The sequence below is a fragment of the Anser anser genome (genome assembly GCF_964211835.1).
Source record: "Anser anser genome assembly, chromosome: 21".
Taxonomy (NCBI): Eukaryota; Metazoa; Chordata; class Aves; order Anseriformes; family Anatidae; genus Anser; species Anser anser.
Genome location: NC_139742.1, coordinates 7,387,584 through 7,412,184, shown reverse-complemented (window position 1 = coordinate 7,412,184; position 24,601 = coordinate 7,387,584). Strand labels below are relative to the sequence as shown.

Here is a 24,601-nt window from a genome sequence, read left to right as displayed (position 1 = left end):
CCCCCTGCTGCGCATCACAGACCACGGGTGCTTCGGTACCGTCATTAAGCTTTTATTTCCATTGTCACAAAGTTCCTGGGTTCTGTTTTCTTTTCGTCTGTTTGTCTGTTTGTTTGGAACCGGTTGGTTTGCTCGGTTTGCTCTTGAATTCATCTCAAGACAAGGCAGCAGGGCATGCAAGCCGGGACGCCGGCACGGACGCGCAGACAGGCTTCACCTTTACAAACGAGGCTCTCTGCTGGAGCTGCTGCTTCTCAGCCCAGGGCTCGGCTGCTGCTCGGGGCAGGGCTCGCGGCCGCACGAGCAAAGAGAGAGAAGGGAGTGGGGTTTTCCTGCAGCACCGGGTCTTGTGCGGGCCACCGAGACCCCGGTGGGGACCCGCTCCGCGCGGCGAGCCCCAAGCTGCTGCGGTGCACCGGGGGTTGGCAGCACCCTCCTTCACCCCAAAACTCACCACCAACCTCCTGCCCCTGGCCTCCCCAAAGCCCTGGCAGAAGGACGGGTGTGGCTGGCCTCCAAAATGCCCCAGACCCCCTCACTTTACATGGGGGCCAAGTGGGCAAGCTGCTTCATGCCACTGTGCTGGCAGCGGGTCGCTGCCTGTCCCCTCCAAACCCATCTGAGAGCAGCTCCAGCAGCCCTTGCAGCCACCCCCAGGCCCCCATGGCCCTGCTCCAAGCAGGGCTCAGACCCCCCAGGACCCTTTTTACCCCCTGGCTCAGGGTGGGGGGGATGCACCCCTGGCACCAAGAGGGCTGGGCTCCCCGTCCAGCTTGCCGGGAGCACTCCCAGGGCCACCCGATTGCAGCGATTAAAGGGCAGCTCCGGAGGAAACCCCCCGCCTCAATTCTCTCTCTCGTGCCCTGGTTCGTGCCGGTACAGAGGCTGGGGGGTTCTGCTCCAAGCCCCTGCTTTTCCAGGAGGAAAAAGCTTTCCTCCTGCTTTTCCAGGAGGAAACTTCTCAGCCCAGTCCCAGAGCGCAGGGCAAGGCAGACACAAAGCAGCGACAGTCAGCGCGCGAACAGAGGACTGAAAAGAAGGGGAGCACAGACACTGCGTTTTAATCAGGCAACACTGACGGGACAAATGAGGGGGGGACACACGCTGCAGCCACCGGGGCGGGGGGGGGGACCCACACCTCTGCCTCGGGTCCTCCTCCCCGGCGCCGCGGCGTCACTTCAGCCGCGAAACCGAGCGCAGGGAACGGCCCGAAACGGATGGGCTCCTGCCGGCCGCTTGGTTTTAATGATGACCAGGTTTAAAATGAGGACAGAAATTAATTATTCCGTGGTGTCGGCTCCAACCCAGCAGCTCCTGCCATGCTCCTGGAGCTCCACGTGGGTGGGTTTTTGGTGGGTGCTGCCAAGCCCCCGTGGCCATGCCCAGCGCTGGCGCTCCCCCAGCCCAGCACCCAGCCGCTCTCCGGGGCTCACCCAATGTTTCATCGATGGGGAAACTGAGGCACAAGGAGGTTAAGGCCAACATTTCCAAGCAGGAGGAGCTTCAAGCCTTATTTTCAGCAGTACTGAGGAGCTGCGGATCCTGGTGATGTTCAAGGAGGAGGTGGGGGCCCCAAGGAGAGACCGGAGGAGTTTCCAAGCCGGGGTCCCACATCTGCAGCCAGGTCTGGGTGCTGTGGCCGAAACGATCTGCTCTGGGGCGTTCAGCATGCCGAGAGGGGGCAGGACAGACCCCACACCGGGACAACAGGAGGGTCCTCTGCCTGGGAAAACTTGCCCTCATCCCCCAGCATGGTCCTCATCAACCAGCAAAGAGCTCTTTAATGCAGGCAAAACCCCTATTTTTTTTTCTCTTTTTTTTTTTTTTCAAATGTGCAAATGCTCAGAAAGGGGTGAGAGAGGGCAGAGGGGCCGAGGGACCGCTCCATCCCAGCCAGCAGCAGCAGCAGGGGCTGCAGGCAGCCGCACTGGCCGGGTGGATGCTAAATTTTGGTATTTTTGGGGTGGAAAACTCCTTCTAGCTGCCTGCACACCCCGCTTTCTTTGCAGGTTCTCCCCAGAAACTGGTGAGGGGCAGAGCTCGCTGTGTCTGCGGTCAGACCTGGATGAGCGCTGGTGGAGCTGAAGCATGGCAGCGGGCTGGGAGGGGCAAAGCCAGCGCAAAAGGCATTTAAAAAAAAAAAAAGGAAAAAAAAAGAAAAAGAAAAGCCTTCCAGGGGGAAGTGACAGAGCAAACATTTGCATTTGCCTGGGAATTATTCCAGATGCTGTGGGTCCATCGTTTCCCAGCAGACGATTCCCGTAGTGTCACATTCACCGGGAGCAGCAATTGGCACCGGGGGGCCCAGCCCAGCAGGTCGGAGTTGGAGACGTTGGAGGCACTGCGGAGATCTGCACGAGGGAGCTGCGTTTCGGCCACAAAGCGTCAAGAAAAAGGAGTTCCCAGGGTGAGGAGGGAGCGACGCCTTCCAGGAGCCCCCGGCAGCGGGACACGGGCACCCTCGGGGCAGAGACGTTCCCGTGGGCTCCCAGGCTCGGGTCTTACAATTGCGCTCGGTGATCCAGTGGGTTTCCATGGTGGGGACGGGCTGCCCCGTCTGCTCCAGCTCCCGCAGCCCTTTCGGTGCACAAACCTCCAGTTTTTGGCTCTCCACCTGCCTCTTCCTCTCTGCCATCACACACGGCACCCCCCCAGCTGCAAAGCGAATCCTGGGTTTTGCTGAGAGGTGGAAAATCCTCCCAGCGAGGTCGGAGGCGCAGAGCACGGCGGGGGGAGAATGGGGACGAGGGGGCTTCACCCCACAGCCTTTGGATCTCCTGTGGGACGGGGCCGACCCCAACCAGCTCTTCCCCCAAATCCAGCCGCTGCCAGCGGTACTGCACACGGAGGGGAAGTCTGTTCTCCTTGGGCACAGGGAAAAGCGTTTTTGTAAGGGTATCCAAAAGCACCTCAGAAGGAGAAGGCGTTGGCAAAACGCAGGATCCCAAATGTCAGGGGGTGGGAAAAGCACCCTCACCCCAACCCCGCTGGGCCCCAGCTTCAGGCTGTGCAGCAAAGCGACGTCTCTGCCCCTCTGTGCCGGGAGGGCTCGGACCCCATGGGGACACTGCTGTCACCTCCTGCCTCGTGGGGACACCCGTGAGAACGTCCTCCACGTCCAGCCACCACCCCACACCGTCCTGGGGGACATCCCTGGTGGCCGAGGGCTGTGGCACCGGCCGGGCTCAGCCACGGGAGCTGCAGGCAGGTGTCAGAAAGTCGGTGGCTCCATCCGCGGCCCTAGGGCCAAGCGCGGTGGTGGGAGAGCAGCGGCAGGTTGGGAGCAAAACGCAACGGAGCGGGAGGGGGCTGCAGCCCGGCTGGCTTCATGGAGCAGGATGATGGTGGATGGAAAAGGCGCTGGGCAGCACCCACTGAGCGCCCGTCCTCCCGCGGAGGTGCCAGCACGTGTCCCACGTTGTGCCCCCAGGGCCGAGCCCGGCACCCCGGAGCAGCAGCGGGCGATGGAGGGGATGGTGGCAGCTCGGACACGGCCCCGTGGGGTGCGGTGACACCTCGGGGTGCTGCGGGTGCCTTTCTCCAGCCCTCTGCCTTCCTCCGAGGGAGAGGAGCACAAGCGGGGCGCAAGCTGGCTCCGCTTCGGGGCTGTGCTCCTGGTTTCCAGCAGAACCTCCCGTGTCCTATCCGAGATGCTATGGGGTGGGTCCGACCCACCGAGGACACGCCGAGCTGCGCGTCTCCCCGCTGCTCCCGCAGCTGATCCGCAGCCAGCTCCGTGCGGGGTGCGAGCGCGCCTTGCCACCGTTCCCAAAGAAAAATGGTAATAAAGGAATTGGCTTGGAAGAGAAACCCAACTCTTGGCTCCGTTAATACTCCTCATGCAGTAAGGAAATGAAACGATGCGGAGTAGCATGTGCCGGACACCGGCTGCTTCCTCGCCCTGCCCCACGGGGAGGCCCAGCTGGTAAAAACGGGGAGCAGAGGGATGGAGCAGGAGGGGTCTGCCCAAACCGACCCCTAGCTGAGCTGGCCAAGAGAAGGGAGACCAGAAAAATGCAGGAAATGGGGCAAATGGGAAGAAAAAAGAAGCTACGGCCAGCCCCCCTTCAAACATTAGCCAGCACACGGCATACGGGGGGCGGAGGAGAAGGGGGAAGGCAGATTTTTGGCTTCATCGTTATTGCAGGCTCCCGATGCCCCGCAATAGTGTATGAGCATGTAAACCTTACAGATCATCACCTAGGTGTTCGGACACACACACGAGAGACTAAACACAGCAGCAACATTTACAATGAATAAATAAAGATATCGATCGTCGAGATAGGCATATAAAAAAAAAGCCTCACTTCTTTCCACCAAAAAAAATAAAAGGAAAGAAAAAGCACGATACCGTCTCACAAAAAAAAATAAAATAAAATAATCCTATAATAATATATATCCCTAGTGACCCGGGCTGGGCTGCCAGCGGCACCGCAGAGGGCGCGAGGGCTTTTCCCCATCACCGTTCGTGCCTCGGCTCCCCGAGCAGCACCCCGGGGTGCCGGCGCCCCGCTACCTTTGGGCTCCGTCTCCAGCCGGCCAGATCCCAGGAGAGGACCACGCCGGCGCATCCGCAGTCCGATCCCGAAACGTAGGGAAGAGGAGCAAAGGGGGCGAGGAGGCCGGGGGGACTCTGCCTTCGGTGCCGCTCAACCCATTCCCCCGGCCCCGAAGTCCTGGGCGCTCGCTGCCGCTCAGACCGTGGTCTTTTGCGGGTTTTTTTGGAAAAAGCAGAAGTTGGCGAATGGCAACGGCTGGTTCGGAGTGCAGAGAGGGGGAGTGAGCTCGCGCTTCAGGTGCATCCTTTGCTCGCGGAACATAAAGGAAGGCCGGAGAGGGACAGGCAAGCTTCGCGCTGCAGTGGTCGGATGGCACGGAGAGCATCTTCCCCCAGGCATCTGCGGGAGGGGGAAAGAAAACCATGGAAGAATGAGGGGGGTGGAAAACGCCAGCCCCCACAACCCTGCAAACGTCTTGGGGGTCCCCAGCTGGGAACACAAAGATTGTGGAAAGCTCAAAAGCCCAGGGGGTTAAAACAAAAGCAGGACCCTGCATGGACGGTGACGACCAAACCCATCCCGAGACACCCCCGCACAGCCCCGCGGGGCACAGGTGCTCAGCCCTAGGATGCTGTGAGCCACAGCTTCCCCGAGACCAACCAGCTCCAGGGCATGACACAATGAAACAGAACACAATGAAGCATTTAATGGAATATTGCTGAGGAGCATCCCCGTGCCCCCAGCTCGCCAGCTGCCTCCCTGCCTCCCCTGCAGCATCTGAAGGCAAGAGCGAGATTGGTGCCGCGGGCCCTGCCGCCACCAAACGCTTGCCAGCTGGGTGGGTTTTAGGGCATCCTCGTGGCCTGAGGGACTCTTGGAAGCATCCCCCGGACCCCCCACCCCCAGCTCCTGCATGCCGGACTCACCGCCGCTCGGCCCCAGGACTATACGAGCCCGTCGTAGAGGGAGAGGGCTTGCACGATGGAGGGGTCGGCCTTGGAGCCCTCCTGAAACTCCTGCAGCGTCAGCTTCCCGTCCGCGTTCTGCAAAACGCCCCCGTTGTGGTGCTGAGCACCCCAGGGCCCCAGCAGCACCCACGCTGTCCCCGCCACCGGCCCCCCTTCGGATCCCATTCCCCATCCAGCCCCCATACCCACAGCAGCGGAGCAGAGCCACGGGGGGCTCAGCGCATCACTGAGACCTGGCATGGATATGGGGACCCCAAAGGGCGCAGACCCCGCAGACAGCCCCGCGGCAACCCAGAGCCTGAATTTGTAGGGAAGGGAGGTACCTGCGAGAGCCCAGGTGTGGCGAAGGGGGCCCAGAACTGCCTCCTGAACCCACGTGTCTGACCCTGTGATCCTCACCTTGTCCATCATGGCAAAAATCCGATCCACCCTTTTCTCCGGTGTGTTTTCCTCCTCGGGAAGCTCCACCGTGTTGCCCTGCAGCAGCAGGATGGGACACAGTCACAAGCAGGCACGGCTCGTGTCCTGCCGGGCGGTGTCCCCAGGTGAGGGCACGCATTTTCGTCCCCCCCCCGTCCCCCGCTGCAGCCCCCTCGCAGGACAAACCCAGGCAGACCCGAGGGACGATGACCCGGCGCTTACCACCATCTGGTAAATGGCATCCACAATGTCCAGCATCTCGTTCCTCGTGATGTACCCGTCGTTGTCCAAGTCGTACAGCTTAAACGCCCCTGCAAGAGCCACATGGAGATGCTTGGGGCCGCGACACGTGCCCTGTCCAGCTATAAAACCTGCTGCACCCCCACAACTCCCCCCGAAGCCACCCCAAAGCCCAGGGCTGAGCCCGCCTGCACCCCGCGGGGACACTTACACCTCAACTTCTCGTCCAGCGTCCCCCTGGAGGTGACCGACAGCGCCTGGATGAACTCCGAGAACTCGATCCTCCCGTCCTGGGGGAGGAACGGAGGAGTGTGAAGGAGAGGAGGGGGCGAAGGTGCCGCTGCCATCCCCGTGCCACGCGAGCCATCCCCGTGCCACACGCCTGCATCCCGGCGGTGCGAGCCAGCTGCCGGCGCACAACGCGCAGCTGCCAGCATCCCGCTGCGAGCGCTGCCCCCGCTGCGAGCGCTGCCCCCGCTGCGAGCGCAGGGGACACCTCGCGGGTGGGCTTTTGTCACCGAGACATCTCCTTTCTCCTCTCTCACTGCCTTTCCCCACGTGATTCTCATCGAATGGAGCAAGCGCGGGGGCTCGCTCACTCCAGCTGCTCCGTTTTAATTTCACGCCCCAGGGAGCGCTGGAATATTTTGCTCCTCGAGCGCTGCGCAGCTGCTTCGAGGCGCAGCATCAAGACGAGCCGAGGGGGAGGAAGCGTGCTCAGTGCCTGGGGGTCCCCCCGTCCCCCCCCTGCTCAAAGCACCACCAAACCCACCCTGCCAAAGCGCAGCCGCCGGCCCAGCCTCGAGCCCCGTGCGCCGTGCCCATGGCTCGCAGACTTACTTTGTTCTCGTCGAAGACATTGAAAACAAAGGTGGCGAATTTGGTGGGATCGCCGAAGGGGAAGAACTGCTTGTAGATCTTCTGAAAGCCGGCGGCGTCGAGCTGCCCGCTGGGGCAGTCCTTGATGAAGCCCTTGTACCTGCGGAGGAAGGGCAGAGGGACGGGCGTCGCGCGGCTCCGCTCGCTGAGCGCATCCCTGGAGGCACGGAGGTGCTGGGTGCCCCCGGCCCCGCTCCCCTCGTTGCCTGCGGCACCCGACCCATGGGGGACGAGGTCCTGGTGGGCACCGCAGAGCTGGAGAAGCGCTGAGCAGCACCGGTAACACCGAGCAATGCCCGCCGCCAGCCCAGAACTGAGCCACATTCACGCTGAGCACTGGCAGGACCCGGCAGGGGATGGGGACCCAGCGCCTGGCCAGCAGCACTGGGGAGCACACGTGGCACATCCACACCGCAGGGCACAGCCCCAGAGCTGCAGCCGCCCCATAAATCCCAAGCAAGGGAAGCTGACGCCCTGCTGCCGAGCCAAATTCCCATTTAAAGACCCTTCCTCTGCAAGGCTCACAGCAGAAGCCCCACAAGCACCCCCAGGACCCCAGTGCCTCGTGCCCGTCCTACAGCTGCTCAGCTGTGCCATGGGATCGGGCACCCATGGGACCCAGCCGGGCTGCCCCGGCCCCGGGCTGAGCACAGGGAGAGGGGCAGGAACCCTTTAAACCCCAAAAAAGCGCTGCTGCACCGGGGGCAATCCCAGAGGGTGCAGGGGAAGGGGACGGACGGTTCCTGGTTGGGGGGACAGCTCTGGGACCCCGTGGGACCCCGTGGGACCCCGCAGGGCGCACGAGCATTACGCAACGCGCCGCCCGGATCTGCCAGCGCCCGCTGCAGCGGCCGAGGGCTGGAGGAGGAGGGGAAGGGGGCGGCGAGGTGGGAAACCGAAGTGCCGGTGACATCTTTTCCACGCTGCTGCAGCGCTGACTCATTCGGGGCGGGGGGGGGGAAGGATGAGAGAAAGAGATAAAGAAAGAAAAGCTTGACTGGTTTGATAGGGAGATGAAAGGGAAGCGGTGGCTTTTTTAGGGCGTCGCGTTTTGGGGGGCGGAGGGGATGGGGTGGGAGCACGCTGCCAGCGAGGCATCGCCGTGTCCTTGTCCCTGTCGGGGCCGGGCTGCAAAGGGACACGCGATGGCACCAGCTGCCCGCCGGGTGCTGGCGCCGTGCCTCAGTTTCCCCCACCTGGGTGCTGCAGGTCACCAAAGGCTGCGTTCAGCCCCAAAACCACCACGGGGTTGTGAACGTCCGGGGGCCTGTTACCAGGGGAAAGGTGCCCCATGCCTTGGGCACACCTCTTGTGGGACCCCTCTCCACTCAGTCCCCCAGCTCCCCTGGCTGCTGCCCCTCGGCCCCAGCCCCGCAGCCAGCACCTCACTGCCACGCCGGTACTCACCACTGCTGCACCTCCTTCTCCGTAACTGTAAGAGGAAACAGGAAAAAAAGAGGGAAAAAGAAGAAGAAAAAGGAATTTAGTGTTTTCCCAGTGCTGGTGCTGCTCTGCACTTCCCATAAGCCGCTTCCAGGCCTGGAAGGGGGACGAGGTGCCCACGGGCACCACGTGCCCGAACCCAGGTGTTGTGTCCCCCAAGGTACAGCCCGGGGCTCACCAGGGGTCACACTGGGTCCCCCCAGCCCCAAAAGCAGGGAGCCTACAAGGACGTTTTGCTCCCTGCAAGGGGAGCACAGCGAGACGCTGTGAACCGTGTGGGGCCGGGCTGGTTCGTGTGGGCAGGATCCGGCCCTGCCCTCCCACCTCCCCGCAGCCGAAGCATCCCCGAAACACCTGCAGGAACGTCTGCTTTGGGGCGTCCCGGGGAAGGCGCCCACCTGGCACATACATCGGTGCCAGCACCCCCCCGACCAGGCTCACCAGCCCCTCGCCCCCCGCCTGCTGCTGCCCTCCAGCCCCGGAGGAAGCGCTCGCTGCGGCTCCGGAGCCCTTCTGATGCTGCCCTTTGCATGAGCCTGGTGCTTGGCAGCAGCTCCCTCTGGGTTCGCATGAATACGCGGCATGCGAAATTTGGTTCTTTCTGCAGCCCCCCCCCCGCCCTTTCCCGGATTATTTTTAGCTGCAATTGTCAGGTTTCCACGCGGTGCTGCCCGCCGGGGATCCCCCGCAGCAAACTCGCTGCACGGCTCCGCGCCCCTGCGCACCTCCCGGGGGAGGAGGAAGGTGCCGAAGGCTGCAGGATTCACCCAGCGGAGCCCCCCCCCGGCCCCCGACAGCAAACCAAGAGGAGCACACGGTGCCGACGGGGATGGTGACACGGACAGGGCTCTGATGGGCAGCGGGGACGCGGTGCTGCCGATGCCAAAACCACGTCAAGCACACGGGACTGAGCAGGAGCCGTGCTGTGTGCAAGGAGGGCACGGAGCGCCCCGAGCATCGCACCCCAACCCAGCCCTGGCACCGGCCTGAGCATTTCTAATAAGTTGTCGGGACACTTGGAGACCTGCGGCCTGCGATGGTTTTGCTTTCCCACCCCTTGGGGTTAGCCACGTGGCTTTTCCAGCTCAGGATACACCCGCCCGGCAATGGATGCTCACGACACATCGGATCCAGCTTTGAATTCGCACTTTTCACCACCCAGGTGCCCGCTGCCTCTGAGGCACATGGATGACGGCGATGTAGCACATCACCAAACCCATGCCAGGCCTCTGGGGAGCTTCACAGGGCTTCAGAGAAACCCTAAAATACGCCAACCAGAAGTTGGTGCGCATCAACGGCCCTGAACGGCTCTGGGTGCTGTTCTGGAGCCCTGTCTGGAGCTCGCCTTGCAGACAGCATCCCCTGATTAGGGCGGCTGCACAGCCCAGACGTGCTCAGCAGAGGAAAGGCTGTCACGGCGCGGGCGAGCGATGGGGTGCAGCGCTCCGGGGAGTCCCGACCCCAAGCACCCCGCTGCGGGAGCGGTGCCTGGCTGGCACGCGAGCAGGGAGCCCGCTGCCAGCACGCTGGCACGGGGGAGCGGCCTCGTTAGTCATTTCCCTTGCATCATGCATCTAAATAATAATAAAAAAGCAATAGGTCTGAAATTCGCCGGGATAACGAGGCGGAGCGGAGATGTGTCAATGTGCAAACGGCTGATAAAAATAGAGACCCGAGCCACATCAACAGATGCCAATTACCTTGGGTGGCAAATAAAAGGAAGCAGCTTTCCAGCAGAAGGATTTATAACGTGCCTGGCAAAAGGCGCAGAGCGCAAAGGGCGAGGGCTGGCAGGAGGCGGGTGTGGGAGCACGGGGGGGGTCCCAGCCCCAGGCTCCCCACGCACCATGGTCCCGGGAGATGGTGAAGGGAGCAGTGGGGTTGGACTCAGTGGGACGGCAGCCAAAGGGTCGGTTTGGCGGGGGCTGCGGGGGCAGGAGTGGGAAGAAGGGTGCGGGGATGCTCAACACCAAGACTAGAGGACGCCAGCAGGCTTTGGCCACGCCACGGTAGGGATTTGGAGGGTTGTTTTGGCAGGGTTTTTTGGTAGGAGGAGAGTGGTCACGGGAAAGGGTCGCACAGAAGTGTCCTCCCAAAAGAGATGCTGAGCAATGTCGCGATCAGATGCAGCCTCCTCTGCACACATCCCCCTGGGCATCAGGACGCCCGTCAGAGCTAACGGGATTCGCGCCTGGAGGTTGTGCAGAGGTGCCCCCGGGTACCAGCCCCGTGACCCCAGGCTCTCACGGCTACCAACACAGGCAGGCAGGAGGAGGAAGAGGAGGAGGAGGAAGAGCAGGACTTGGTGCAGCTCTGGGGGCAGCGGCAGCACGGGGACACAGCCAGGTGCTCAGCTCAGCACCTCTGGGAGACTCACGTTTCACTCTCTCCTGCTCGGCTTTTCTCCCACCGTGCTATTTCGGTCCTGGGAGCTGCCTTTCAACTCCAGCAGGAAACAATTAAGAAATTTGTGCTTTTTTTAGTACAGGAGAAACGCTGGTAATGACACGCGCGGGCTGGGCGGAGAGCGGGGACGCAGCCAGCTGCCTGGCACCCGCGGGGAGCGTGCCCTGCTCCGGGCGCTGCCCTTTGGGGCTCCCTGGGTCCGGCAGGGAGGGACCCCCAGCTCTGAGGGTTCCCGTATCTGCAGTTACCGAGCCCAGGTTACTGCTTTGCGGCTGCGTCTTCCAGCCGGCCCAACCTCACCGGGTTTGGATGCCCCGAGCAGCACCGATGAGGGATGCTGATGAGTGTCCCTGCAGCAGGGAGCTGTGGCTACGTAAACCTGGGGGGCACGGCGCCCTCCTGGCCGGGCTGAGCTGCCTGGCCTGGGCACAGGACAGGGGGTGCATGCAGGGGCAGGGCTGTCCCCACACTCTCCCCCAGCCATCCTCAGCAGCTCAGGGAGCTCAGCATCTCTCCAGCTTGCAGAGCGCACCCGAGCTTACAGAAAGTGCGGCGGCTGCTGCATTCCCCTCCCCCAGCATCGATTCCGGCGCGATGCTGAGCTGATGCAAATCAATTTGCAGCGATACAACACAGGCAGGCTCGACCCCGAGCGCTCAAGGACAAGGGATTACCCGCAGCGCGTCCCAGCGGAGCAGGGCTCCGCTCTGCGGTGCCGGGGGCGCGCATCCCCGCCGCCCTGGGGCTCAGCCACGGGCGGTGGTCCCCGGGGACAGCCGGCCCGCAGAGGCTTTGGGGCAGCTATAAATAGTGCACGTAGCAGCTCCTTAATGGATGCAGCGCGCCCTGGGACCCTGCGGGATGAAAGGCACTAAATAAAGGCTGGGTTTCAGTATTCGTTATGAACCGCGATGCTGGAAGAGGCATCGCCGAGCTGGGAGCCCCCGCGCCGCGCTGCAGCCGCCCTCCCTCCCGCAGGCACAACGCCACGCGGCAGCTCCGCCGTCAGCACCGTTGTTTCCGCCGCTCTTGTCAAAGCGAGGGGAAATGCATGGGGAAATGCTGAGCACGGGGCTCGCACAGGGGCAGGAGCACCACAGGAGCTGCCCCAACCCGTGCCCACGGGCCCTTCTTGCCCCTTTGCAGCACCCCTGGGTCCGTCCCTGTTCCCATCTCAGCCAGGAGGAAGGTTTCGGCCGCACATCCCACACCGTGCACAGGGACACCCAGCACAAGGGGCCAAACCTCAGCTCTCAGCCCCCCCCAAGCAGCACCCAGCCCCCTCCTCCCAGCTACCAGGACCCCAAACTCCCACCCCCCTGCCCCCTCCTCCCCATCAATCCCCAGCGGCGTGCGCGAGGAGTGACAGCGCTGTCACCACCCGCCCTCCGCATGCCCCCTCTCTTCCCACCACCCAGCTGCCACTGCAGCAAGAAGCAGCTCCGGTTAATCATTGCTCGAGCCCGTTAATTTGTTTGCCAGGCTGCGAGGAGGGGAGGACACGGGGCTGCGAGTCCCCCCCCGCCCCGCGTGGGAGCTCATCATTTATAGGACCAGGGCAAGGACGGGGACGGGGCAGCTGTAGGGCTGCAGGAGAGGTGGCCGGACCCCAACCCCTATGGGGACACTTCTCTCACATGACAGCACCCTGACCCCAACAGGGCTGCCAGATCAGGAAAAACAGAGTTAATTATTTCCAGCCACAAATGGCACTCAGCTCCCAGCTTACCTGAAGACAACGCTCCCCAGACAGGCCAGTGGATGCTTGGGGCCGCCTAAACCTCCCCGGGATGCTCAGTGCAGCGCCCAGACAAGGGTAAATTGGGCACCCACGTGTGCTCCTGCGTGAGCAAAGTGTGAGCTCACACGTGAGTCAACTGGGCACCTATGTGTGTGCTAACTGGGTGCCCACGCGTGTGCCAACTGGGCACCCATGCCTGCACTGGATGGGCACTCCTGCAAAAATAAACAGGGTGATTCCATGTGGACAAGTTGGGCGCTCATGCATAAATTATTTGGGTGCTCCTGCGCAAATGAGTTGGGTGCTCATGCATAACTTCATGGGGTGATCATGCACGCACCACCGGGGTGCTCAGGCGTGAGCAAAAGGGGGACTCATGCGTGACCGCGCTGGGCGCTCGCGTGTGATTCTGTTGGGTGCTCGCGCATTTATCGGGCACTCATGCATGGACTACTTGAGCACTCAGGAGTAAATTAGTGTAATTAGCAGATTACACACTTGTGCACGTACTAATTGGGTGCTCGTGCGTGAATGGATCAGGTGCTCGTGCATAAATTAATTGGACCCTCGAGCGAGAACCGATGGGGGCACACGCACCAAGGATCTGAGCGCGCGCAGGGACCAGCGTGTGACCGAGCACCAACCAACTGGGCGCCCATGCATAAATTAACTGGGTGCTCCTATGTAAATTAATTGTGCGCTCGTGTGTGCACTAATTGGGCACTCATGCGTGAACTTATTGGGTGCTGACGCGTAAATTAATGGGGCGCTCATGCATGAGCTAATTGGCCCCTCATGCGTAAAACAACGCGGCGCTCCCGCGTGAACCTGGCGCACCCTGCAATTTGTGCCCAACACACTCCACCCCTCACCTCTGCGAAACACATAGTTAAGAATTGTCTGAAGATAAATCTGTTATAAACTCCACTTTCAACATCATCACAGTGTTAATCTGCATCAATTACAAACCGCGCTGCTCCTCCCCGCGGAACAGGCAGCCGGGACCAGCAGGACACACGTGTGCTCACTGAGATTTGCTCCTTGCCCTGGGATCGGGATTGCAGGGACGAGCATCACGGCCCGAACCAATACCCACCGCACGTGGAGCCCTTTGCCCATGGGCTTGCAGCAGGCTTCACACATTGTTCTGCCAAACACGTAACTGGGAGGGCTGGGGCATCTTGTACAGGACCCCCAGCCCAAACTCCAGCCCCCGTCCCTGCAGACCGGGTTGCGGGGTTAACAGCATCATAGCCGGAATGGCTGTTACAGATTTCAAGCCTCTCCCCACAAAGCACGCACCGAGCAGGCAGCAGCAGCTCAAGCCCTTCACCAGGACCACACCAGTCCGAGCAAAGACTGAAAGCAGCGCTGGAGGCACCCACAGGCTCACGTGGTGGGGCTTCCTCCAGACCCCAAAACGCATTGAACGGCACCAGCCGGTGCTGCGTGGCCGTTCCCCTTTTGGGGAGCAAAGTGCCCACCACGTGCCTCAGGACACGGCTTGTGCCCAGGGACTTTGTGCAGGCAGAGGGGGTGGAAAGCAGCAGCTTGCCCAGGGCCGGCTGGAGCGTGGGCACGGAAACTCCTTCAGCAAACAGCACGCCCCCAGCTCCGGCATGAAACTCCCCCGGCGTGCAGCACGGGGCTGCGGGGACATGCTGCCAGGGGAGCAGAGCTGTGACACCCCCAGGCTGCTGCAGCACCGGGGGCTCGTTGCTGGCCCTGATATCACCCGGCCCCCCCATGCCTCCTGCCCTGCTCTGCCACGTGGGGCAGAGGCCATCCATCACCCCCTTTTAAGGCACCACAGGGCTCCCCCAAATCCCCGCGGTACGTTTGGTGACGGCAGCTTTTAAGATACGCCGCACGTCAGCACTTTGGAAATGTGGGTTGTTTGGCCCTGATGACTTGGTTTCATTTAAATTCTGGATTAAATATGTAACCAATGCCCTGGTTAAACATTACGGAGCACGTTGTCTTCCCGCTCCCCAGCAAGGCTCAGCCCTAGGGCTATCAGACTGCCCAAGAACTCGATCTGCTCCCCCTCCTGCTCCGGTGCAGGGAAGGGGCTGCGGGTCACCAGGGCTGCAGGCTGCGGTGCTGGGGTCACCCCCGTGGACACAACCATGGGAACAGCCTGACCGCTGATGCTGTGGCCAGCCTAGAAGTATTTCCTTTTGCTAACCCAAACCCTGCACACCCACATCTCCACCCCACGCACCCCAGCAGCGCCCAGTCCTGCTCCCAGCCGTACTGCTCACACGTCCCCATGGGGATACCCATCCTCAGCATCCCATCGCCGCTGTCCTCCTCCAAACAGCCTCGTTTTGGGGACACCAGCACCACCAGAGTTGCCTACCTCTTGGAGTGGGACACCACCACCCCAGCACGTCCCCATTCCAGCCCAGGCAGCTCCTTGCTCCTGTCCCCACAGGTCACACACCGCCAGCATCGCCGCGGGTCCGGGCGGCTCCGCACAGTCAGGAGCACAGGAGTGGCACTGTGGTGACAGTGGGGAGGTGACAGCGGTGCCACCCGCTACGCTGAGATAGGAAGCAGCCCGCGGGGGGACTGCGTGTGCGCCTGGCCCTCCTCTCCGGCAGCTGCCATTAGCGGCCTGTCTGCACACGCAGGCCCACGAGCCGCTCTGCTCTCATCTCCCCCGCGGCTGATACGGACAGCAAAACCAATACGCAGTTAAAATCCTTTTCAGACTTTATTAAATATTCAAGGGGCCGACAGCAGGCTTTGGAAATTGGGTTCGGGGAAAAAGCAGCAGTCGCTCTTTGCGGTACAGGCAGCAGAGGAAGGGCAGAGGATGGTGCCTTCGCTGGGGAGTTAATGAATCACGCTGAACGCTCCCACGGCACAAGCCGGTGGCTGCGGCAGGTTTATCCCTGGCCCTGTTTAATCCCAGCTTCCCCACGAGCCGAGGCAGCGATGCCCCACGGCGGGGCAGAGCACCCGAAATGGCCGGGAGCAGTGCTGGAGGAGCTGCAGGGCGGGCAGCTGCGTCCTGGCCACTGGCTCCATCCCTGCAGGGATTTGGGCATCGCCTGGTGCCCGGGTGCTGTCCCCAACCACGGAGTGATTCCTGACGTGGGCAGCCGAAGCAGAGGGTGCTGGAGGAGCCCAACACCCACTCCTCCACCAGGTTAAAGGGGACACCCAGCGCATTTCCGCGGGGTCCTGCCACCGGCAGGGAGATGCCAGAAAAGCACCCGCGGATGCAGCACGGCACAGCCAGCCCTCCCTCCACACATAGACCAAGAACGAGCCCCAGAGGGCAAGCGGCTTGCAGGGGGCAGGGGAAGCGAGCCCTGCTCCAGCACTGCCCCCGGCACAGCTCGGATCCTGTCCCCGGCACGGGGAACCCGCAGCAGCGGCCACCGAGGAGCCACGGCATGGGGCTGGGCACCCCGGGCACATAGCTGGTGGGAGGGATACGGGCCCTGGCTGCCTTTTCTTAGGGCTCCCCCTGCCCTAAGAGGGCCCAGAAGGCGAGGAAGGCACAAAGCGAGGCCACGAATGTCCCCCCGATCATTGGGCTCCTCCCTGGAGCAGCCGCTTCCTTTGATGCCTTCGGAGCCTCTTGTTTCACAACCTTAATTATAACGGCAGCAGCAAAGGTCAGGAGAGTGGTTAAGCAGATCCATTAACATGTCAGGGGATAAATGAAATGTGATTCTTCTGATGCCTTCGCAGCACCAGGCCACGGCTGCTCCGCTCAGCCGCAGGGGGGGCCAAGGTCCCCCTCGGGTCCCCCCCTCGGGTCCCCCCCCCAGCCGTGTGAGCACCCCTGGGACCACAGGGGCTGGGTGCTGCAGGTCTGAAGCCCCAAAGCTCGCTGTGCTCACACCTACCCTGCGACAACGAGATGTGGGATTCGCCACGAGGAGAGCAGGGTCTTCCTGGGGAAGGGTCTGCAGGTGCTCTCCAGGCCACCACAGCCCTCTGGAGACATAAAATCGGGTCCCTCCCCTCTAAGCTCGCAGTGACCGGGAGCCTGCACCACAGCCACCACCTCTGCAGCACCCGGGCTGGGCACTCCCATCCCAAAATTCCCTTTTGGGCTCCTGCAAATGCCCTTACACACCAAAAGCACCCAGCAGCAGCCCAGCCTGGGCTTCCAGCACTGGGCTTGCGCCCACCTCGGCACCCCAAAGGGGGGGCTGCAGCCCCACACCACCCGCTCACCCCCAAGGAGAGGATCCCGAGGCCCCGGCTACCCCAAACTGGTGCACGCAGGGCAGAGAGAAGGGACACGGGGCTGACGCTGCACCCAGCCATTGTGGCCTCCCCATGCTCTGGGTGTTTCCCCCATCGTTTGCTGGTGAAGGGCAATGGGTGCTTAGGCACCAGGCTCGCTTCTCGCCAGCGTGCCCCGGTTTCCGCCGGGTGAGCAACAGGAGGGATTCCAAAACGAACCGGCCTGGCAGAGGAACCCGGAGCCCGGGGCCAAACACTTTGGAGGATAAAAATAAACCCGCAGTGGGAAGCCACCGACGTCCTCCGCTGCACCACCCGGCCCTCCGCTCCCCTCCGCCGGCACCACGGGGGCACCACGGCCCCGGCTCCATCCCTGCACCCCCCCAGCCGAGGAACCCCCCCCGATTTCCTGGCTGCAAACTGCTGCGGCTGGAGAATTTTCTTTCTTTTCCCCGCAGAATTTAGCCAGCCGCCACATACCCCCGTAACTACCAATCGATATGTTTGTAGTTTGCTCTTAAACTAATGCCCATTAATTCAATGCATTACTGTCGAGCAACAGAGCCAATTTTGTGGCTTATTGTAAAAGAGCAGAAAATGATGATGCCAGAGTGAGCTGAAAATCCACAAAATAGATCACAGTGGGTGGGATGCGGCTCCTGGGAAAAGAGCATCTTCCTCTGCTCGCACCCTCTGCAGCCCGGGCACCGCTCCCGTGCCTCCCCCGGCACCCCGGGTCCCAGGGGTATCGCAGCCGGCGTGGAAATAACGAGGTGTTAGGGGGGCTGCACCTGGGAAAAAGCTATGGAGAGCGAACTTGGAGAGCCACCCCCAAAAAACGACCAGAAAGAGAGAGAAAATGTGCTTTTCTGAAGCAACCTCAGACTTTTAAGCCTGTTTCATGATTTTAAGGGTTGCCGGCACGGTGGTGGTGCTGCGAGCAGGGATACCCAGCGCTGCGTTTCTCTGCCGGGAGTCCATGTCGAACCCTTCCCAAGCACAACGCACACTCTGCACCCACAGCTGCACACGACTGCCTTGCACCACCTGCCTTCGAGGCCTGGCCAGGACCTTCGCAACACCCCAGGACCTTCACAAGCTCAGCAGAACCCTGCCCTGCACAGCTCATAAACCCGTTCCCAAATCCCACCATTGCCCTGGGGCAAGCACCTGGAGCAAGTTAAGCACGTGCTTAAATCCTCAGCAAAGAGGGGAGCCGGGCACAGCCGCGGGGAGAAGGGAGCTCCTCGAGTCTCGAGCGTTAACACCCCCGGGACAAAACACACAGCAACCAAACCTGTCTCTGAGCTACCTCAACGAGGCATGGGGAGGATTAATAAATTAATGATTATAAAGCACTCTAAGAGCTTTTTGGATGAGAGGCTCCATGGAAGCACAAGGAACGAGATGATTTATTATTCATTATTATTGTCGTTCCTCCCGCACGCTCCCGCACAGCAGCAGCCCGGCCTCCAAGGAAGGCCGAGGCCTCGCAGGGCTCGCTTGGTGCTGCCAGATTTTCCTGGGCACTTGGGCACCTGGAAATGGTGAAGGGCTCACAGTGATCGGTCCAAACCAACAGGGCTTGGGCAAGCCCTTGGGCATCCTTCTGCACCTTCAGGTGCCCGAGTGCCATTAAAGCCACCCCCCGGCACCGTAACAGGGAGGGGAGCCAAGGCGAGGGTCCCCAGCTCCTGTCCTTCACCATTCACCCCCAGCAGGCTCAGGACGAGCTGCTCCGAGCAGCAGCAGCGACACAATTCTAGCGGCCAACCTGCAGCATCCCCAGCAGCACCCCCAAATCGCTGCGCCCAGGGCCAGAGAAAGGCCCCGAGCAGCAGGCGCTGGTGTCACCAGAGGGGACAGGGGACACCAGAAGCCACCAGGCACCAGGACACGGCGCAGGCTGGGGGTGCGGGCCCCCTGTAGTCCCGCAGGTGTGACAAATCTGCACAGAAGTGGCGTGGGGTGAGGGGGGGTGAGCGCTCTCCATCCCTCCCAGCCCAGCCAAGATGGGGCCGGTCATCGTTCGCTTCGTTTCCTTTTCAGATCGCACAACCAGAAAATGATGCAATGGAAGGAAATCCCATCACGGGAGAAACCCTTCACGTACACATTTTTCACCCTCGTGGGAGCAACCCTGGGGCACGAGCAGGTCCCCGCTATCAGCCCCTGGACAACACCCACCCAGATGTGCTGTAAGAGCAGCGGGACCGGCAGCAGGCACGGGGGGGCCCAGCACCCGCTCAGCAGCGTGGCAAGGGGCTGCGGTGACAGCAGCCACGCACCAGGGACAGTCACCAAAGGGTGCTCATCACCTGCCAGAGAGGTGCTGCGACACCGCGGAGCGGTGTGACGTGGGCAGGAGCCACCCCAGCTGCAGGAGCCCCTGTCCCCTGCTCCAGCCGGCCCACCGGGCACAGCCCAGGGGCCTGCGTCCCTCCTAGTGCACCTGGTGCAAACCTGCACTGCCACCTGCATCTCCCCTGTGCCCAGATTCCCCCAAAAGCAGAAGGAAATCAGCATTTTCCAGGCTCCCAGGGGCTGGAGATAAATCAGAGGCTCCCAGAGGTGCCTGGGAGGGCCCCGTGCATTGCTTGGCTAGCCAAGAGAGCGCGCACTTGCCTTGACGGCTGCAGAGAAGGGGCAGAAACACTCAGCAAAAGGAATTAATCCCGGAGATGAGAGGGGGAATGAGCAGAGCTCAATAAGCAGGGCCTGGTATTAGCGATGGCCGCACAGCAGGCACCACCTGCATGGTGCTGGGGCACACACGGATGCTGCAGGGGCACCGACCACGCGGCCACCTCGGAGGAGACCCTGCGAAACCCCGACACGCTGGGGAGCGCCTCCAGGGAGCGATCAGATGACAGGAGGCTTTTTTGGAGGAGGTGTGGTGGAAAGGGGAGAGAGAGGTGCAGAAAGTTGCGAGCGAAGCGATTCCAAAGGCAGTGACCCTCCGCTGGCCTCATCCCGCAGGGGAGACACCCCCGGACGATGGCTCCACCGTGCTGCGTCCGTCAGCACCGCTGCTGGGAAGACGCAGGGCAGCTCTCCCTGTGTGCCGTGCCCGGGGGCAGCACCTGCCCCCACAAAGCCTGGGGCCACCCAAGGGTGCAGAAAGCCCAGCGCTTTCTGGACATCACCAGCGGACGAGGCTGCTCTCTCCATCGGAGCTCGGGTGCTTGCACGGCAATACCCACAACCAGCCCACCTGCACCCGCCATGGGGACACCACGACCCACGTCCAGCCCCAGCCACCACCGGGGGCTGGCCCTGGCACCTGTTTTTTTGCCATTTCTGCTCTCCGAGCCACCGAGCCGGGGCGCCCCAAGCCGTCCTGCCACCCCTCGCGGGCTGGCTGTGCGGACGTGCCCCCGCGAGCTGCCCTCCTCCCGGCTGTGCGACGGCGAGAGAGAGAAGCAACCCGGCGTGTGGGGTTGTGCAATGCACCAGCATTGCCTCCTCTCCATATGGGAGAACTTGCTGCATCCTAATCTATTGCCTTTTTGGGTAAGCGCTGCCGTGGGACTGCAGCAATGACAGCGGGGAGAGCTCGCAGGTCTGGTGCACGTTAGCGGTTCCCCGGCGAAGGAGAGGGGGGAAATATCTGCGCCCGGCGAGCGGGGAGACAAACTTGAACCGCCAGAGCCTTTGTTTCCTTTGTGCATCCTTCGGGATAACAAAAAAAAAAATAAAAGGGGTTGCTAAAACTGGATGGCTCAGCCGCTAGCCACACTAATAAGATTACAGCGGAGGATCAGAGGGGAAAGCCACTCACTCAGAAACCCGGGTTATTAAACTGCTACTGAGATACTCGCAGCAAAACACCGAACCCGCCGGTGTCGGCTCCTCTCTCCGCTTCCCAGCACAACAACAAAGGAGCCCCCGCCAAGTAACGCCCCCAAACTTCGGGGGCCACCCGGACGCCCTGGTTATGGGGGCAGAGCCCCCGGCCGGGGGTACGCAGCCGGCAGCGGGGCCGGGGGGCTGCAGAGCAGGGCCGGGGGGGGGGGGGGGGCTGAGGGCAGGATGCGGCCCCCCGATACCGGCAGCTAAGAAACAGGCCGCGGAGAATCGGTTTGGGAAGAAAACGCCGGGTTCCTGCGGCTCCCTGCCCCTCTCCTTGCCCCCGCTGCATTATATATATATATATATATATATATATAAATAAATAAATACACCCAGGATTTTTTTTTTTTTTCCTCCTCCCAGCCTAATCCCTGAATTCTTGCAACAAAGCCCGGCGGAGCCTGCGCCTTCTGCTCGGGGAACGGCCCCGGTGCCCGGGGAGCTCCTTGCGGGCCGCCAGGGGCCGGAGGGAGGCGAGGGGCTGCGGGGGGACCTGGGGGGACCTGGGGGGGAATGGGGGGGACCTGGGGGGGACCTCGGGGGGGTCTCGAGGGGATCTCGGGGGGACCTCGGAGCCGCCGCCCCCCGCGCCCCAGCCGCCCCCCGAGGCACAGCCGCCGGTTTTCCCCGACCCCCCCGACCCCCGGTACTCACAGTAGGTTTTCCTGGTCAGCTCCTCCACAACTTCGGGCTTCAACTTGCTGTTGGATTTCCCCATGGTGGCCGGCGGCTCCCCCCGGCTCACTGCGGGGGCATGGAGCGCCGGGGCCGGGGGTCGGGGGGGGGGGGGGGAAAGCTCCCCGCCGGGCTACATCCCGGGGAGGGCAGGAAGGGATCGGGGATGGTGGGGGGGTGGATTAAAGGGGGGGGGGGGAGCTTTGTTGCCGGGGCTCGGTTTAGCAGAGCCGGGAGGCGCTGCGGGGCCGCCCCGTGGCTGCGCGCACCCTGCGCGCCCTCCCCGCTCCCCGCCCTCCTCCGGCAGCCGGGATGGGAAAGGATGGGGATGGGGAGGGGGGGGGGAAGGACGGGGAGGGGGTGGGAACGGGGGGCGGCCTCCCCCGGCGCAGGGGGAGGAGGCTGCGCTGTGGGGTTGGGGTTTGGGGGGCTCCGGGGACGCCCCCCCCCCTCCCCCCCAAGGACCCCCCTGGGGATGCCCAGCGCTGCCCCCGGCTGAGGGCAGGTCCCTGCCTCCCCCCCCCGCACCCCCGCCGGCTCTGCGGTGCGCCCGTGGAGCCCGAGCTCGATGAAAAAGCCCCTGGGTTCAACCTCCGGAGATTTTGTGGCACTGCCGGGAAACCGTGCGAGCGCTAAAAGCGGCGGCGCTCGGCTTTTTTTTTCCGCCTCGAAACCACGCAGGGCTTCAGGGCTCTGCCAGAGCTCTGCGTGCACGCAGGCACGGCCATGAGCTGCGCCCGTGCACTCGATAAATTCGGTTTTTGCTTCCCGCCTGTGTTGCAACCAAGGCCCCGCCGGAGCTGCCCAGGCATGCCTGCACTGCTGTGGCAGCAGCAGCCAAGGAGGGGGAAAATAATAAAAAAAAAAAAAAAACAAAACAAATCTGTGCTTGGATACAGCGAAACCTGTCCGCAAGGCTGCGGAGAGCACAGCACCAAACACGGGGGCCTGTGTTGTGAAGGGGAGGAGGAGCACAGCTCATGCGACATTGGCTCCGCGCTTTCTTTTTTTCCTTAAACCAGCCAAGGGTTGCCTGCCACTCAGTTATCCAGGGATACGTTCCCCAGGTAGATGTTTCCGAAACACATAATCCTCCGGGATCCTGCCTTCCAAAACCGAGCTCGTTAAGGCAGAGGAGGAAAACCCCCTCCTTCAGCGCCACGGCCCAGCTGGGGCCCCCAGCAGCGGTGTGCCCGCGGGGCGAGCTCCGGCTGTGCCCTGCTGCGAGCAGGAGCGATGCAGGATCCGCCAGGAGGGATGCAGGATCCGCCAGGAGCGATGCAGGATCCACCAGGAAGGATGCAGAATCCTCCAGGAGCGATGCAGGATCCGCCAGGAGCGATGCAGGATCCGCCAGGAGCGGTGCGGGACCCACCAGGAGGGATGCAGGATCCTCCAGGAGCGATGCAGGATCTGCTGTGCCCGGCTGCAAGGAGGCAGCGAGGGTTGTGCTGCCCGCCAGCACCCCTCGCAGCTGCTAATGGGGTGTGAGTGGCTTTTAGGGACAAAGGCCCGCCTGCCACTCGTGCATCAACCCCATCAGATTTTAGTTTTGCCCCCAGAGCTGCTGCAAAATGCCCTGTGTGACCCCTTTCTTCCAGCAAAACACCCATTTTTGTGATTTCTCCCTGAGCTGTGGTCGTGGTGCTGTAACCATGCTGCAGCGGGGGGAACCTGCATGTACGCAGTGCATGACACCCCCAGCAGCTGGGGCAGGAGCACGGCTGACATCCCGCACCCTCCCCGTGCTGCACAGGCCTTCTGGTACAAGCTCTGCTGATGCAAACCTGATGTTGTAGGGATTTAATGCTATTTAAAACTCTGCCCCGTCTCCACCACTGAGAACACTGAATAGAGAGCTCGGATCTCACAGAGGAGAGAAGAGTAATCAGAAACTGTGCAGGCCCGTCACTTTCTCTCCCTAATTAGTAGCTTTAACCCTGCTATTGCTTAAATAACACCACTAGGAGCATTTTCTGGGATGCAGTGACATTTCCACAGCCAGGGGAACGCAGCCCCGGCCCAGAAAGACTCCTGGGGCTGGTGGGTTTGAAATCAGGCACCGGGGCACAAACCAAGCTGCCCAGCCAAACGTGAAGCGTTCGGAGGCGACCCTTGTGCCAGCAAAGGGGCCGGCTTGTTTGCTCAGAGAGGACATCCAGCGTGGGGCCAGCCCTCGAGAGCAGCTCTGCAAATCCCACTGGGGCTCCCTCCCAGCTCTCCTCGCCCCTCCGAGCACGCAGCCCGTGCAGCACAAGCTCGGGATTTTTCCTTGCTCGCGGCACACCCTCTGCCTGCTCCCCAACGCGCTGCCATGGAAATCCTGGAAGCGCCGGGTCCCGCGGTGACATTTGCTGCCTGTCACCGCCGCGATGGCGCAGGGGGAAGCCGCTGCCTGTGCCCCCTGGGGCCGGGAGCACGCTCCACGCCTCGCCGCGGGAACCGCGTGGGCTGCGCAGCCAGGTCTGCGCCCGCGGGGAGCTCGTCCTTCCCCAGGAATTCACTTCGGGGTTTAATAAAGCAGCGAGCTCTTTTTTTCCCCCAGGACGCAGCGGGGCCGCTGGCCTCAGGCACGCCGCCTTCGCTCCACGTGGGCCGGCCGCGCTGCGTGCATTTAAGGAGCATCCCCAGGCGCCATCACGGGGCTTCCAACACGTCCTCGTTGATTTTAGCATCCAGATTAGGGTCTCCTCGTCACAACTGCACTGCATGTAAGCAGCAGTGCTCAGCCCCCTCCCTAGTGTTCTGCAATTCACAAAAAGGCCTTTTTCTCCCTTCTCCCCCCCTGCAGATGTGTTCAGATCTGAAACCCGGCGGTGCTGCAGGGCTGAAGGAGCCAGGGGTGCAGCCTGCGGGTCCCTTGGGCACGGCCAGCACCAACGCTGCTGGCATTTGGGGAGAGGGCAATACCCGGAGCTTGGCCAAATGTGCATTTAGATGGGAACTGGGGCAGGAGCTACCCCGGGGAACCTGGTGCTGGAGAGGGCAGCGGCAGGCAGCCTGTGCCAGGCCATGAACTCAGCGAGCAGAGCACACGCAGCCCATGCCCTGCCTCCTGGGGAAAAGCCAAATTTTGCTGTGCCTGAAAATCAGGGAGTCGGGCGGCAGCGAAGGCTCAAAGCCTAGGATGGGGGATGAACGCACGCGCGAGGTTAATTATATCAACTGCAAAAAGAGCGGCTATTTTAAGGTTAATACTTAATGATCGTGAGTCAGAAAAAAAAAAAAAAAAAAAAGCAAAAGAAATCATCGGCGTCAGCGCTGGC

General features: G+C 62.2%; 1 protein-coding gene across 1 annotated transcript; it reads right to left on the bottom strand.

Moving 5' to 3' along the window:
• Positions 1-34: 34 nt before the first annotated feature.
• Positions 35-21,629, bottom strand: NCS1 (neuronal calcium sensor 1). Its single transcript, XM_083808004.1, has 8 exons — positions 21,315-21,629; positions 8,414-8,438; positions 6,968-7,106; positions 6,339-6,417; positions 6,110-6,198; positions 5,867-5,944; positions 5,426-5,542; positions 35-4,898 (listed from the first exon to the last, which is right to left on the bottom strand). Exons 1-7 carry the CDS (start codon positions 21,376-21,378, stop codon positions 5,444-5,446), a joined length of 573 nt encoding a protein of 190 aa, XP_083664130.1. The 5' UTR covers positions 21,379-21,629; the 3' UTR covers positions 35-4,898; positions 5,426-5,443.
• Between the last annotated feature and the right edge of the window lie 2,972 nt (positions 21,630-24,601).